General features: G+C 52.8%; 1 protein-coding gene across 1 annotated transcript in view; it reads right to left on the bottom strand.

Annotated features, from left to right (window-relative positions):
• OPRD1 (opioid receptor delta 1) overlaps window positions 1-14,634 on the bottom strand; it is a 53,429-nt gene extending 38,795 nt beyond the window's left edge. Inside the window, exon 1 of the mRNA XM_030805658.1 lies at window positions 14,224-14,634. Within this exon, the coding sequence (XP_030661518.1) occupies window positions 14,224-14,438 (215 nt within the window). The 5' untranslated portion in view covers window positions 14,439-14,634. The remainder of the gene's footprint in view (window positions 1-14,223) is intronic.
• Window positions 14,635-16,343: the final 1,709 nt, after the last annotated feature.

Here is a 16,343-nt window from a genome sequence, read left to right as displayed (position 1 = left end):
CGATCCTCCCATCTCAACCTCCCGAGCAGCTGGGACTACAGGTGCATGTCACCACACCCGGCTAATTTTTGTATTTTTTTGTAGTGACAGGGTTCTGCCATGTTGCCCAGGCTGGGCTCTAACTCCTGAGCTCAAGCAATCTGCCCACCTCAGCCTCCCAAAGCGCTGGGATTACAAGCATGAGTCAGCACACCCAGCTGTAAACAACTTTTATATGCACTGGGAAACCAAAAAATGTGTGTGACTTGCTTTGAGGTATTTGCTTTATTGCAGTGGTCTGGAACCCAACCCGCGGTATCTCTGAGGTATGCCTGTACAACTGCAGCCCTGCCACCCTCTCACCCAATGCCTGTTTCGGTTGACTTCACTGCCTATAGCCTTGGCCTTACATCTATTTGTTTACTGACCATCTTTTCCCCACTAGACTGTCAGCTCCATGAGTGCAAGGACTGTGTCTTCATCACTGTTGCATCCCAAGTACCTAGAACTGTGCCTGGTACTTCAGGGGGGACAACCCAATGATGTAGAGTTTTTCTATCATCCCCATTTCACAGATGAGAAAACAGACAGCACGCTGAGTTCAACAGTGGACAGCCAGCAAGAAGCTGGATTTGAACCCTAGTACACCTGCCGCTGAAGCACAGGGCTGTCTCCCCTGCTGTTGGCCTTGCCCCAGGGAACCTGGAGTTCTTTAGGCCTATCATGTGTTATCAGTAGCCCCTAGGCCAGGCTGCCCTGTGTAAGAACCCACTTCTTGGGCTGGGTGCTGTGGCTCGCGCCTGTAATCCTGGCACTTTGGGAGGCTGAGGCAGGCGGATTACAAGGTCAGGAGTTCAAGACCAGCCTGACCAACATGATGAAACCCTGTCTCTACTGAAAATACAGAAATTAGCTGGATGTGGTGGTGCACACCTGTAATCCAAGCTACTCAGGAGGCTGAGGCAGGAGAATTGCTTGAACCTGGGAGGTGGAGGTTGCAGTGAGCCAAGATCATGCCACTGTACTCCAGCCTGGGCAACAGAGTGAGACTCTGTCTCAAAAAAAAAGGAACCTACTTCTTGTGTTCCCAAGTACTGCTATTTCCAGCCACTCCCTGCCTCTCTCTCACTTTGGAAAATCCCAATTGTGCAAAGAGACACAAGGAGAGGGAGCAAGGGAATACGAAAAGCAGTTCTAGTACAGCCTTGACCATGGACTCAAAAGACACAGAACTTTTCTAGGTCCCGGTTTCCTCATTTGTAAATCAGAGGGGCTGAACTTGACATACAAAGTGGCAGAGAACAAGGCAATGGTTAAGAGTGTGGGCTCTGGCCGGGTGCAGTGGCTCACGCCTGTGATCGCAGGACTTTGGGAGGTCGAGGTGGGCGGATCACTAGGTCAGGAGATCGAGATCATCCTGGCTAACACGGTGAAACCTCGTCTCTACTAAAAATACAAAAAAAATTAGCCGGGCGTGGTGGTGGGCACCTGTAGTCCCAGCTACTCGGGAGGCTGAGGCAGGAGAACGGTGTGAACCCGGGAGGCGGAGCTGGCAGTGAGCCGAGATCCCGCCACTGCACTCCAGCCTGGGCGACAGAGCGAGACTCTGTCTCAAAAAAAAAAAAACAAAAAAAAAGCGTGTGGGCTCTGGGCTCAGAACAACACTCTTCTGATTTCAAAATGATCCTGGGATTTTGGGCATGTTATATCCTTTCTCTGAGCCTCAAGTTTCCTTATGTATACAATGGGGGCAACACACTCACCTCTCATGAGGTCTGCAAAAATTAAATGGGATAATATATATACATCTCTAGGCAGGGTGCCTGGCACAAAATAGGTGGTCAAGAAAAAGAACCATCAGCCGGGCGCAGTGGCTCACGCCTGTAATCCCAGCACTTTGGGAGGCCGAGGCAGGCGGATCACAAGGTCAGGAGATCAAGACCATCCTGGCTAACACGGTGAAACCCCGTCTCTACGAAAAATACAAAAAAAAAAAAAAATTAGCCGGGCGTGGTGGCGGGCGCCTGTAGTCCCAGCTACTCAGGAGGCTGAGGCAGGAGAATGCCATGAACCCGGGAGGCAGAGCTGCAGTGAGCTGAGATCACGCCACTGCACTCCAGCCTGGGCAAGAGAGCCAGACTCTATCTCAAAAAAAAAAAAAAAAGAAAAAGAAAAAGAACCATCATCCATGAGTCACAGTTCTATGCCTTGGTGACAAGGTCATTTCTGCAGGGGAGGAAAATTCTACCTCTCCCTGTGTGGTGTTCTTTGAATGGGGCTTTTTCTTTTTTCTTTTTTTTTTGGAGACAGGGTCTCACTCTGTCGCCCAGACTGGAGTGCAGTGATGCGATCTCGGCTCACTGCAACCTCCGCCTCCCAGGCTCAAGCGATTCTCCTACCTCAGCCTCCCAAGTGGCTAGGATTACAGCCATGCACCACTACCACCCGGCTAACTTTTTTATTTTTAGTAGAGAAAAAGTTTCACCATGTTGGCCAGGCTGGTCTCAAACTCCGGACCTCAAATGATCCACCCACCTCAGCCTCCCAAAGTGCTAGGATTACAGGTGTTTGCCACTGCGCCCGGCCTGAATGGGTTTCTTTTGACCTCACAGGACCTTGAAGTTTGAGTTCTTTCTACTTATCAAGAAAGACGGGCTGGGCACAGTGGCTCACACTTGTAATCCCAGCACTTTGGGAGGCCGGGGTGGGTGGATCACCTGAAGTCAGGAGTTCGAGTCCAGCCTGACCAACATGGTGAAACCTCATCTCTACTAAAAAATACAAAAATTGGCCGGGCACAGTGGCTCACGCTTGTAATCCCAGCACTTTGGGAGGCAGATCACAAGGTCTGGAGTTCGAGACCAGCCCAGCCAACATGGTGAAACCCCATCTCTACAAAAAATACAAAAATTAGCCAGGCATGGTGGCACATACCTGTAATCCCAGCTACTCAGGAGGCTGAGGCAGGAGAATCACTTGAACCCAGGAGGCGGAGGTTGCAGTGAGCCGAGATCAACGCTGTTGCACTCCAGCCTGGGTGACAGAGCAAGACTCCGTCTCAAATAAATAAATAAATAGAATTTAAAAAAATAGCCGGGTGTAGTGGTGCACATATGTAATCCCAGCTACTTGGGAGGCTGAGGCAGGAGAATCACTTGAACCCAGGAGGTGGAAGGTGCAGTGAGCCGAGATCACACTACTGCACTCCAGCCTGGGTGATAAAGTGAGGCTCCATCTCAAAAAAAAAAAAAAAGACTAGGAAAGCTACAGAAAACAAGATTCTTTCTGCACATACCCTTCCTGGCCAGAGACAAAGCTGCTGATTTCTGCAGCTGCACTGGGAACTATAAATCAGTAGAACACAGCCCAGACACCCCCTCATTCCACCCCATAGCCCCCAGCCGGTAATGGGGCCACTATAGCCTGCAGAGGATGGTAAATTGTTCATTTAAGCCAGACTTTCTGCTCTACCCCCACGATTATCCCTCTTCCTGTGCATGTTATGACATTCCGTGTGGCCAATTTGATTTTGAGGTCCCAGGACTCTGAGGTTAATGAAATCATGCCTTGCCCTTGCACAGACCCCTGCCTCTCAAAGTCCAGATATCTGCCAGGCAAGGGGGAAGGAGAATCTGAGATCACAGCATTTAAAAATCATTCTTTTTAAAATCTCAGGGTTGGGCGCCTGTAATCCCAGCACTTTGGGAGGCTGAGGCAGGTGGATCATTTGAGGTCAGGATTGTGAGACCAGCCTGGCCAACATGGTGAAACCCCGTTTCTATTAAAAATACAAAAAAAAAAAAAATTAACCGGGCATGGTGGCACATGCCTGTAATCCCAGCTACTCGAGAGGCTGAGGCAGGAGAATCGCTTGAACCCAGGGGAGCAGAGGTTGCAGTGAGCTGAGATTGCACCACTGTACTCCAACCTGTGCAACAGAATGAGACTCTGCCTAAAATAAATAAATAAATAAATAAACAAACAATAAAATAAAATCTCAGCCATGGTGACAGGGGCCTGAAATTCTGCTTGTCTTTTCTCCACCAGAATCTCCAGGGCCAAACCTCCACCCAGTGGTTTCCCAGTGTCTACTTGCACACTTCAGTGACAGGAAGCTCCCTACATTACACAGCAGCCCGTACCTTCTTGGAGAGCTTTGACTGTGGGAAAATTCCTTATAGAAATAATGAAATAGGGCCGGGCGCTGTGGCTCATGCCTGTAATCCCAGCACTTTGGGAGGCCGAGGCGGGTGGATCACAAGGTCAGGAGATCGAGACCATCCTGGCTAACACGGTGAAACCCCATCTCTACTAAAAAATACAAAAAATTAGCCGGGCGTGGTGGTGGGCACCTGTAGTCCCAGCTACTTGGGAGGCTGAGGCAGGAGAATGGCGTAAACCCGGGAGGTGGAGCTTGCAGTGAGCCGAGATCATGCCACTGCACTCCAGCCTGGGTGACAGAGTGAGATTCCGTCTCAAAAAAAAAAAAAAAAAAAAAAAAGAAAAGAAAAGAAATAATGAAATAGCCGGGCACAGTGGCTCACACCTGTAATCCCAACACTTTGGGAGGCTGAGGCAGGTGGATCACGAGGTCAGGAGATAGAGACCAGCATGACCAACATGAAGAAACCCCATCTCTACTAAAAATACAAAGTTAGCCGGGCGTGGTGGCGCACGCCTGTAATCCCAGCTACTCAGGAGACTGAGGCAGGAGAATCACTTGAACCCGGGAGGCGGAGGTTGTGGTGAGCCGAGATCGTGCTATTGCACTCCAGCCTGGGCAACAAGAGCAAAACTCCATCTCAAAAAAAAAACAAAAAAAAAGAAAAAGAAAGAATGAGATGTGCACAAACACACGTGTCCAAGAATGTTTACTGCATTATGTATGACTACTATTTTTTTGTTTTTAGAGACAGGGTCTTGCTATGTTGCCTGTGCTGATCTTGAATTCCTGGGCTCAAGTGATCCTCCCACCATGGCCTCCCAAAGTGCTGGAATTATGGGGGTGAGCCACCATGCCTGGGCAGCAGCAGCATTATTTAGATTGACATAATGTTGGAAAGTATAAAAGTCACTGGAAAAAGAACACATTCATACAATGTAGCCATAAAAAATCATGTTTTCAAACTAAAAGAGCACATGCTTACCATATAATGTTAAGTGAATAGGCATCTCACAAAATATTACATGCGATGTGATCATGACTTTGACATGTGACCCTGATTTCACTAAAATGGAAAAACAAAGCTGGGTGTGTTGGCTCATGACTGTAATCCCAGCACTTTGGGAGGCCAAGGTGGGAGGATCACTTGAGTCCAGGAGTTCGAGACCAGCCTGGGCAACATAAGGAGATCCCCATCTCAAAAATAAAAATAAGCTGGGCACAGTGGCTCATGCATGTAATCCCACAACTTTGGGAGGCCAAGGCGGGTGGATCACCTGAGGTCAAGAGTTCAAGACCAGCCCGGCCAAGATGGTGAAACCCTGTCTCTACTAAAAATACAAAAATTAGCCAGGCATGGTGGCAGGTACCTGTAATCCCAGCTACTTGGGAGGCTAAGGGAGGAGAATTGCTTGAACCCGGGAGGCACAGGTTACAGTGAGCCGACATTGTGCCATTGTACTCCAACCTGGGTGACAAGAGCAAGACTCTGTCTCAAAAAAAATAAATAATTAAAAATAAATAAAATTGAGAAACAGAAAGAGAGACAGAAAAGAGATGGGAAGGAAATATACCAAAATGAAAAAGCTCTTTTCTTTGTGGTAGGATTATGGATAATGTCTGTCTCTGCTTAAATTTCTTCATATTTTCTGAAATAAGTTTGTTACCTTTATTGTAGAAGAAAATTCCTTTTTTTTTTTTTTTTAGATATGGGGTCTCAGGCCAGATGCAGTGGCTCACACCTGTAATCCCAGCACTTTGAGAGGCCAGAGGCAGGCAGATCACCTGGGGTCAGGAGTTCGAGATATGGGATCTCGCTTTGTTGCCCAGGCTGGACTGCAGTGGCACAATCATAGCTCACTGTCACCTTGAGTTCCTGGGTACAAGCCATCCTTCCACCCAAGCAGCTGGGACTACAGGTGCATGCCACCATGCTCAGCTAACTTTTTAATTTTTTTGTAGAGACAGGGTCTTGCCATATTGTTTGGGCTGGTCTCAAACTCCTGGACTCCAGTGATCCTCCTGCTTTGCCTCCCAAAGTGTTAGGATTACAAGTGTGAGTCACTGCACCCAGCTGAAAATTTATAATATTGAGTCGATAAAGTTTCCCTATACCACCTACTCAATAATTCTAGTTCTGGTTCACACCTGTAATCCCAGCACTTTGGGAGGCTGAGGCAGGTGGATCACTTGAGGCCAGGAGTTCGAGACCAGCCTGGCCATGATGGTGAAACCCCATCTCTACTAAAAATACAAAAATTAGCCTAGTATGGTGGCACACACCTGTAATCCCAGCTACTCAGGAGGTTGAGGCAAGAGAATCGCTTGAACCCAGAAGGCAGAGGTTGCAGTGAGCCAAGATTGCGTCACTGCACTCCAGCCTGGGCAACAGAGCCAGACTATCTCAAAAAATACAAAAAAACAAAAAAACAAAAAAACAAAACTAGTTCCTCTGAGGCTCAAAAAATGTCAATCAAATGAATGCAAAGCAAGTCTGACTCCTCTTCTAAACAGTCATAATTACAGAAAATGTTTACTGACCACATACCAAATGCCTAGCTCTATGCTGAAGTCCCTCACATCAGGCCTCGTGAACTCCTCATAACCACTCTATGAGAGTCTATCGCTACTCCCGTTTCACAGATGAGAAAGCTGAGGCTCAGAGACGGTGTGTATGTATTGCTCAAGCTCACTCTCTTAGTAAATGGCACCACTGGGATGTAATTCCAGGTCAGTCTGGCTCCAATGCTCAGGCTCTCAACTGCTGCCACCCCATGCAGAGGCCTCAGAGATTTGCAGACAGCAATCTACCCTCTACCCCATCCCCGTTCCTCGCTTCTCTACCTAGACGTCCCCAGCACTCGCCTCCATTCCACCATGTCATGGACAGCAGCAGCAGATGGACACATGGGGTGATTTTGGAGTCAGAGAGGCCTGCGTTGGAATCTCGACTCCACCCCTCTCTTGCTGTGAGAGGCACTCGCTCCCTCTGGGCCTTCTTGTCCCCATTTGCAAATGAGAACAGAAAGCCCCCATCTCAGGGCTGTGGCGCAGCTTGCATACTTCAACCTCAACATGGCCTCTGGCTCCAGAAGCCTCCGACATGGGGCAGAAGCTTAGGAAGAGGCTCTATAGTGTTCTCAGTGACTCCTATGGACCCACCCCAGTGCATCTGTAAGTCACACACACTCCCCAGGGAATGAACCCAAGACACAGGAAGGAGCAGGCTCCAGGCAAGACCAAGAGATGCAGCAGGGCTTGCTGCTTGTTCTCTCTGCTCAGCCTCACCACAAGTCATCTAGCCCAGCCTCCTCCTGCTGCCTCCTTCTTTGTTTGTTTGAAATGGGGTCTTGCTATGTTGTCCAGTCTGATCAACATCTTAGCCTCTTGAGTAGCTGAGATTACAGGCAGGCACCACCATGCACAGCTTCCTGCCTTCTTGTTAGGTCCAACAGCACTCCATTTCGGAAAGGGGACAGCTGAGGCCAGGGTTTTAATGGCCCTGTCCAAGGTCACATGGCTCTCTTTTCATTGCATTGCCCTGAGCCACCCTCTCTAGTCTCCCCACATTGAGCCGCTCCCCATCCAATCCACCCCTCACCCCCACACCAAATTCATTCTCTTGAACACCATTCTGCACAGATTGCTCCAAAATCCCCTCCCCCCATGGCCTGTGACCCGAAGCTCCCTCATTTCCCAGCACGCCAACCTTACCATGGGACCCCTGAGGACCTGTCCAGCCTCAGCTCCCACATCCAGACTAGAACCTCAGCACGGCCTCTGGCTCCTCACACAGTCATGCTGGGCCTGCCTCCGGGCCTCTCCTCAGCCCTCCCTCTCACCATCCCCATGAGAACACCTGCCTCCAAATTACCTGGGGCTACTCTACCAGGTGCACCTCCTCAGGAATCATGGGTGGCTCCCAAGCCCAGCCAAGCTCAGCACCCAGCAGGTGCTTCTGACACTATGGTAAGAAGGACACCTGCTTATGACACCTTTCCTGCTTTTGTCCCTGCAGCCTCTCCATCCTCACAGCCACCCTGGTCCCCAACACTCTCGTCTCAGCCTCGGTGAATTGGTGAATCATTGCTCCTGTGGTTCCCTCTATCTGGAATGCTCCACCCGCACCTCTCCAGGGAGCAACTGCTGCTCCCTCTCCATGATGCATAGGCATCCCCTCCTCTGGCTGGGTCTGGGGACTCCCTGGACTCCCACAGTTCCAGGGAGCTGCACTTGTCTGTGGAGCTGCAACTAACCAGGGGGTGGCACGGGGCATAGCTGTGTTAGGAGCCAGGGGACATATGGAGGTTTAAGCTGTGGGTCTGGGCAGTGAGAGCTGAGGCTGGACAGGCCTGGCATGGGTCAGCAACAGCAAATGCTTTACTGACCGAATACATGTGCAGGCAATGCAGGACATGGGAAAGGGCCCAAGGTGGAAAACGTAGACGACCAGGCCTCAACAGCCCACCTGCACTCTGCCCACCTGCAGCCACTGCAGGAGTGCCAGGAAACCACAGTGCAGGGCATGCCAGGTGCTATGCTAGGGCCTTTCCATGCTCGATCTCTTTGAGTCCTCCCAATAACCTGTCATATCACTCCAATTTTTTAAATGATAAAATGAGCTGGATGCAGTGGCTCACGCCTATAATCCCAGCACTTTGGGAGGCCAAGGCTGGTGGATCACTTGAGGTCAGGAGTTTGAGACCAGCCTGGCCAACATGGTGAAACCCCACCCCCCCACCCCCACCGGCCTGCCCACCGTCTCTACTAAAAACACAAAAACTAGCTGGGCGTTGTGGCGAGCGCCTGTAATCCTAGCTACTGGGGAGGCTGAGGCACGAGAATGAATCCCTTGAACCTGGGAGGCAGAGGTTGCAGTGAGCTGAGATCGCACCACTGCACTCCAGCCCGGGCAACAGAGTGAGACTCCATCCAAAAAAAAAAAAAAAATGACGCTCAGGGAAGTTAAGCTGTTTTTGCCCAAAGCCACACCTCTGGGACCTGGATAGAGACCAGGCGCTCCCTGACCTCTAGCCACAACCTTTACCACTGCACTGTGTCATCTCACTGGAATCTCTCCTGGCCCAGAGGCCCTGCGTCCAGACCCAAGAGAGGGGAGGGAGACAAGAAGCCAAGGGGCTTCCAAAAACAGGACAGGGATTCAGTGCTACAAATTCTGCTATGAAGACACTTCAGCATTTTCCCCAGCAGCTTCTGGAACCTCGGCAGGAAACCGAAGAGACAACCAGAACCCTTCATTCACCTATCCCGACCCTGCCACAGCCCACCTGCCTGGCCCAGCTCCCCTCCCTGCTGGGTGCTGCAGTCACCTCAGATTGGAGGGAAAATGCAGTGCTTTGCAAACATCATCTCATCCAATCCTGAGGACAAAGGTACCTATGAGGTGGTACTATTACCCACATCTTCCCATGAAGACAGAGGTGCAGTGAGGCGATCCGGCTTGCTACAGCTCTTAGTAGCAGAGCCAGCATTTGATACAAGGAGACAAATCAGAAGAGACATGGGCTGAGATGAGATCAAGGGGCAGAGAAGCACACAGGCTGAAGGCGTCTCGTGGAGGCTGGCCGGGGCTGGCAGGAGGCAGGGCATGCTGGGAGGGGACAAACCTGCTGAAACCTGGCTCAGGGCGCAGAGCAGGCAGGGAGACAGAGAAGGCTGCGAACAGACAGGAGGCCGGGTGGGAAAGCACTGACTCCTCTTGCCCAGGTTCTGGGTCGGGCCACCCAGGATCTGGCCCAGGCAGGAGGAAGAGGGGGTCACCTGCCACAGGTGAGGAGCCTGCTAAGCCCATCACACCGCAGCTACCCACTGGGCTGCCATGGGAAGTCTCTGAGATGCCAGCTCTGCAGAGGACACTGACTGCCCAGAAGGAGGGGTTGTCCAGTGTCTGCTCTGAGGACCAGGGCATCCCCACGGCCAGCACCAGTCATCATGCTGGCCAATCCCACATGCAGCAGGAGGGGGTGATGCTCTGCCTTGGGACCACCTGTCCACAGAAGTCCTGCTCACGCTTCATGGAAGCCTCATTCCTCCAGCCACAGGCTGTTTGCTAAAAGCACAATTCCCAGAGGCCCCTCTCAGGCCCCCAGGATGAGATGGCTTCTCAGGTGGCTCCTTGGAGGGGACAGAGGACAGAGTGTGGGGCCTGCAGGACGGAGGATGCTTCTGACCTGGAATTCTGAGATTCCTGGTTCTTACGTTCAGGCCCTCATCAGCGTCCTGCTTCCCAGCCACAGCTCCTCCCTCAGCTTTTGACTCAGTTTCCCCTCCTCATCCTTTAGCTCTGCAGAGGCTTCTCTGATCTCTCTGCCCAGCTGAGACCCTCCCCTGCCCCCATCACGGGCTCCCAAATCCCCCACATACTTTCACAGATAGCGCCTACCACAGCTACAAACTTCAGTTTATTGGATGACTGGCTGACGAATGTCTGTTTCTCCCACCAGACCCTAAGCTCCGGAAGGTCTGGGGCACGGTGTGTTTTTTTTCTCGGCATTTAGCACAGAGCGTGTAGAATGTTGTAGAATGGGTTAATTATTCTCAGTCCTTCACACAGAGCCCCTCCACGTTCTCAAAGAGCTTAGGGTCTAAAAGGCTCAGATATCACACATTATGCCACTTAATCGTCACCCCCACCCTGGAGGCGCTGTCGGTGTTCCTACTTTAACGAGAAGAGCTTCAGACAGCTCGTCACTAGCCCGAGTACACAGCAAGTAAGTGGCTTTGAACTCAGACACGTCTGGTCCAGAGCCACAGCTCTGCCCACTACACCCCCCGGCTTTCCTTCCCCAAGGTTCTCTGAATCTTCCCTCGCACACCTGCCTCCCACCCCCCACACGCTGCCTAGGCTCAGGACTGACAGGCAGAATTCACTCACTCAACCACTCATTCACTCAACCCAGCAGCCGGCTCATGCATTGTTATGGCAGGCCCTGCTTGGGCTGCCAGGAAACCACGGATGGAGCACAGCTCGAAGAGCCCTTCAGGGGAGCAGGGGCCTTTCACCAGCCTGGGCCGCCCTCTCCCCACTGCCCTTGGGGCTTTTCCAGCAGAAGCCAAGACCCAGGCAGCTGCCCTGCCCTCAGACTCTCGTTCACTGTTCACTGGGGAAGGACTCAGCACCAGCCCTTATCATTCCCCCTCCCCAAAGGACAGCAGCCTAATAAAATGCACAGGCTGAAAACTGCAGAGGAGCACCGTCCCCAGGTATCTACTCTCTGAGGACTCTACCACAAGAGGAGGGACAGAGCCGGCACCATGGCTCCGCCTGTAATCCCAGCACTCTGGGAGGCCGAGGCGGGTGGATCGCTTGAGCTCAGAAGTTTGACACCAGCCTAGGCAACATGGCAAAACCCTGTCTCTGCAAAAAAAACACAAAAGTTAGCATGGCGTGTGCCTGCAGTCCCAGCTACCCACGAGCCTGAGGTGGGAGGATGGCATTAAGCCCAGGAGATCGAGGCTGCAGTGAGCTGTGATTGCGACGCTCCAGCCTGGGCAACAGAGAGAAACCTTGTCTCAAAAATAAAAGAGGAGGGACAGAATTCTGCCACCCTCCTTCCAGACAATGCTTTGACTGTCCTCTACCCCAGGCAACTCTGGAGAAAAGTTTTGGACTTAAGTCACAGACTAGGGTTCTAGCTCTGGGCCTGGTGCCAACTGTGGTACCCTCCGAGAACAAGTCACCTTGCCTCTCTCTGAGCCGCAGATTCCTCATTTTATCTGCAGGATGCGGGTACTGATGATGACTCTAATGCCTGCCCCATAGGATTGAAGGTGAGGATTCAATCATTCAGACCCAGAGATACAGTTTTCACATACCTGGTTGACCAGCGGAATGTCTTGGCAACATGGGGACCCCTAGGGGCCCACTAAGCTGCTTGTGTACACTTTGCAATGCGATTCCGGGAAGGCTGCGTGGGAATGCCCCTGGCAGGCTGAGCCCAGAGCCTCCCCACAGTGGACCCTCAGCAGTGGGAGCCACCTCCCCTTGCTCAATGGTAGTGGGGAAGCTGTGCTCAGTCAGCCCACCAACCAGAGGCCCTGGGGAAAAGGTTGGAAATGAGACCGAACACACTGACGCTCAGCTTTTTCCAGACTTGGGCACCTGGAGCTCCCCTAGACAGGGCAGGTGCCAGAAACCTGGAGCTCTCAGAATCACGGCTACTCTCAGGCCCACCTTAGGACAAGCGCCTCCCTCAAGCTCCCTTCTGTAGTCGGATTCTACAGGATCTAGAAAATCCCTCCTCCTCGCTATACAGACAGCGTCCATTTACTGGGTCCAGGCGCCAGGGCAGTGTGTTATGTGCTCTCTCACTGACACCTCACAACAACCCTATGGAAGAAGATTTATCATTACTTCATTCTATAGATGAAGAAACCGAGGTTCAAAGAAGCTAAGTGATTCACCCAAGTCACAGAGCCAGTTCGTGGCAGAGCAGGGATTCATACCAGGCCGGCCTGCCTCGAAGCCTGCGAAGTGGGGAGAATCACTGACAAAGACACAAAGCAAAGATCAGTCCCGCCTGTGCTTGGGGGGAATTCTCCCACTGTTGCTTGTGATGAGTCATGGAAACCACAGGAAATTCCTGTACCCCCCACTCTTTCTGGAGGAGCAAAGATCCCCCAGAGATCATCAATACCGAAGCCCACTGACACCCACACACCTCATCCCACGCTCCAACACACCATGCTCTGCCCTGCAGAGAACCCATATCCTGGAATTCATACTTTCCAATTGAGGAGATTGGGTCTGTATTCTTCGGACAGGGAAACTGAGGCGGATGGGAGGCAGGGCTGGAAGAATGGTGCCTGGGCATCCATGACTGGGCTGAGACGACAGTTCATCTCTCCAACCTTTGAGTCCACGACCTGACCTATGCCCTGCATGGTGGCACCCCACAGCCCAGAGAGGTTTAGGGCCATGTCCTTGGTCCACCGGCATGAAGGACCCATTTTCAACTAACAGTAAATACCAGGGCATCTTTGTTGTTTTAAAGATGGATGTTTTCCTCTCGACCTTTACTGGCCATGTCTGAGCTTGTGGGGCTGTATCAGGAGGGCTACTTTGGGGCAAGCTGACGTCTTAGGCTCTCTGAGAAGGTCCCAGCACTCTCCATAAACTCCAAGAAGAGCATCTCACTTCCTGGGATGAAAACTCAAAATCCACTCCAGCCCAGGCCAACCTCTGCTGCCTTTGGCAGAAGAAAAGACTGTTAGAGGAGGCAAAGAGAAAATGGGAGAGGGCATTTGTGAGGAGGGCGTGAGTCTTCTCTGAATCCTATTCAGAATTCCTGACCAGATGGCCACTGGGGAAGGGAACAGAGAACCGGTTGGCGGCCCACAGCTGTGGCCCATGTTATCCAGGAATCACTGGCAAAGGCACACACAGCTGCACAAACACAGGGACGACGGCCACTCTGGATGCTCTGCCGCCCTCGGGGTTTCAAGGGCTTGACAAGAAACAATAGTCACATTGTTACATTCAGACAGAATCACAAACTGACCGTCAGGGACAAGCTCACACCAACAGATGAGCACCAAATATGACTTGGTAAGGGCCCCACGGCGAGGTGCTGACACCCAGCACCCTCCTGTCCGCCCTGCCTGCACGGTGCCCTCACACCGGTCTCCCCAGAGGCCCGCGGCACCTCAGAGCAGCTCTGCCCACCCCATGGGCATGTTTCCGACGTCCAAACATACAGTTGTCCTGTCACAACCATCCACTCACAAACTGTGACAGACACACAAACTGACGCCAAACTGTCCCACAAAGAAGCAAGGGGACGCCAACAGACGATCAAATGTAATTTAGTCAACCGCGGCGCACCCCCCCACCACACACACACACACACACACACACACACACACACACGCACACACACGATGACACACATTCCTGTGTCCCCCTCGATGTAAGTGGCCTCGCCTCTCGCTGGGCCCCAGGTGCCCCTGCAGGAAGTATGGAGGCGCGGGGAGTCCAGGGAACCGGCTTGGGGTCCCAGGTTCGTGGTCCCCACCCTCACCCCGGGCTCCAGCCCTGCGGCGCCGGCCCGCAACGGACTCACCGGACGATGCCGAACATGACGAGCACGTTGCCCAGCAGCCCCACGGCGCACACGGCCGAGTAGAGCGCAGTGATGGCGATTGCCAGGGCGAGGGACGAGGCGCTCCGCGCGCCTGGCGGCCCCGACGCATTGGCGCCAGCGCTGGGGAAGGCGTCCGAGGCGTTGGCGAAGAGCGGGGGCTGCAGCTCGGCGCCCGCGGAGGGGGCCGGTTCCATGGCTGCCGGCCGGCTCCGCCGCGTCCCTCTCCACCGTGCGCCCCGGGCGCGGGGACCCGACGCGAGGGGCGCGGGAAGGGAGAGGCCGCGGCCCCGACGCCGCCCCGCTGTCTCTGCGCCTCCTCCGCCTGCCTCGCCGCCCGCACCGGCCCAGCCCCCGGCGTCCGCCCGCTCTCCTCGCCCGGAGCGCTGTGAGCCAGGAGCAGCCGCAGGCTCCTCGGACGCGCCCGCCGCGCGCACCACGTGGCCCGGAGGCGGCCGCCAGTCTGCGCCCGCGACCGGGGGCGGACGCTGCACCACCGGCTGGGAGCTGGGCAGGGGAGGCCTCCCGCCCCCTCCCTAGGGGTGCTCCGCCGGCTCGAGTGCGCCCCCGTCCCAGCCTGGACTCCCCTCCCACCCCCTTGCCACTTTGGTGTCGGAGGGACCTGGGTGTGTATCCCGCCTCCCGCCCCTGCACTAACCGGCGGAGTGACCTTGTGTAAGTCACTTAACCTCCCTCAGCTTCATTCTCTTTGTCTGTGAGATGAGGAAAATCGTACCACCTGCCTCAGAGGGTGGTTGGGGAGATTGGATAAAATGATTCGAACAAAGAGCTTAGCGCAGTGCCCTGCGGGCAGTTACACGCTCCGTAAATAACCTGTATTATCCGTGCCTTTCTTGCACCCCATTCATTCGCTCAACAAAAATCTTGAGGGTGCCTAATAGAAGAGCCGGGTATTTGGGGGGACCCTCTAGTACACAAAACCAGATGCAGCCTCTGCTTCCTGGGGCTTACAGCCCAGTGCAGGAGACAGAGAGAGCAATCCTAAAATGACATTAAGATATAGGTACGAATTGAGAAAGTGGCAGGGTCTACAAAACCCAGGGGTCGGGACAGCTTCCCTGGGGAAACGACACTTGAGGTGAGGTGTGAAGTTTGGGGAAGAAGTAACTTAAGGAAGAAACAAGGGAAGAGGATTCCGGATAAAGGAAACAGAGGGACTGAAAGGAAGCCAGGAAGAGGAGAAGGCAGGAAGTGAGGGGCGATGAGGTGGTGGGCAGGCTCTTGAAGACCACTTTAAGGAGCGCTCTGGCTGCAGTGCGAGCAGATAGAAGGGGGGCACTTGGCTAAGTCATCCTTGCCACACCCCTTCCAAGACCTAACCATTCCAGATTAGAGCCATCCTTCTCCTAGGGGTGCCTAGCCTTTCCAGAACACTCTCTCTACCAAGCATTACTCTGCTCCAGGCACTGTGATAAGCACTTTATCCATGCACTAACACTTTGGTGTAGCTTCTATTATTATTGTCCCCATGTTACAGATGAGAAGACTGAGGCTCGGCACTAAATTATCCCATATAGTAATTATTTCTATCCGAACTGGTCTCCCTCCTTAAAGGCACCAGGTCTGATTTATGCCTGCATCCAGGAGAGGGCTGGGGTCACAGCAGGTGCTCAAGAAATACTTTTTGGATAATAAAGATCCCAAAGGGAACTGGAGTGGAACAATATTAGGGGTTCTGAGCTCTAGGCTCTGGGGCAATGCTCTTGGATCTGTGTGTGGCTGGACAAGGAGCCCTCCCTCATCTCACCCTCTAGCTTGAGTCATCCATCTGTGTGCAAGGCTCCTACCCTTTCCCAGAAAAAAACAAAGCCAGAATTCCCAAGCTCACTCTCTTCTCCATTTTCTCCACCCCAGTTAGCTGCTGTCCAGCCACCTCTACCAAATACAGCAAGCCCCCCACCCCAGGGCTTTCCCACTCAACCACCTAAGGACTTATCAGAAAGATTTTTGCTGTGGTCACCTGCTGCCAAAACTCTCTCCCCTTCCCAAAGGGCCTCGTACTCAGAAACTTTTCTAGTGCCAGCAGAGAGAAATTGGGATAGGAGGAAGGAGGGCTACTTTATTGGAATTCTGGTCCCCTC

Source organism: Nomascus leucogenys, chromosome 24 (assembly GCF_006542625.1).
Source record: "Nomascus leucogenys isolate Asia chromosome 24, Asia_NLE_v1, whole genome shotgun sequence".
Taxonomy (NCBI): Eukaryota; Metazoa; Chordata; class Mammalia; order Primates; family Hylobatidae; genus Nomascus; species Nomascus leucogenys.
Note: the sequence above shows the minus strand (reverse complement) of the source record. Positions and strands in the feature narration are given on the sequence as shown.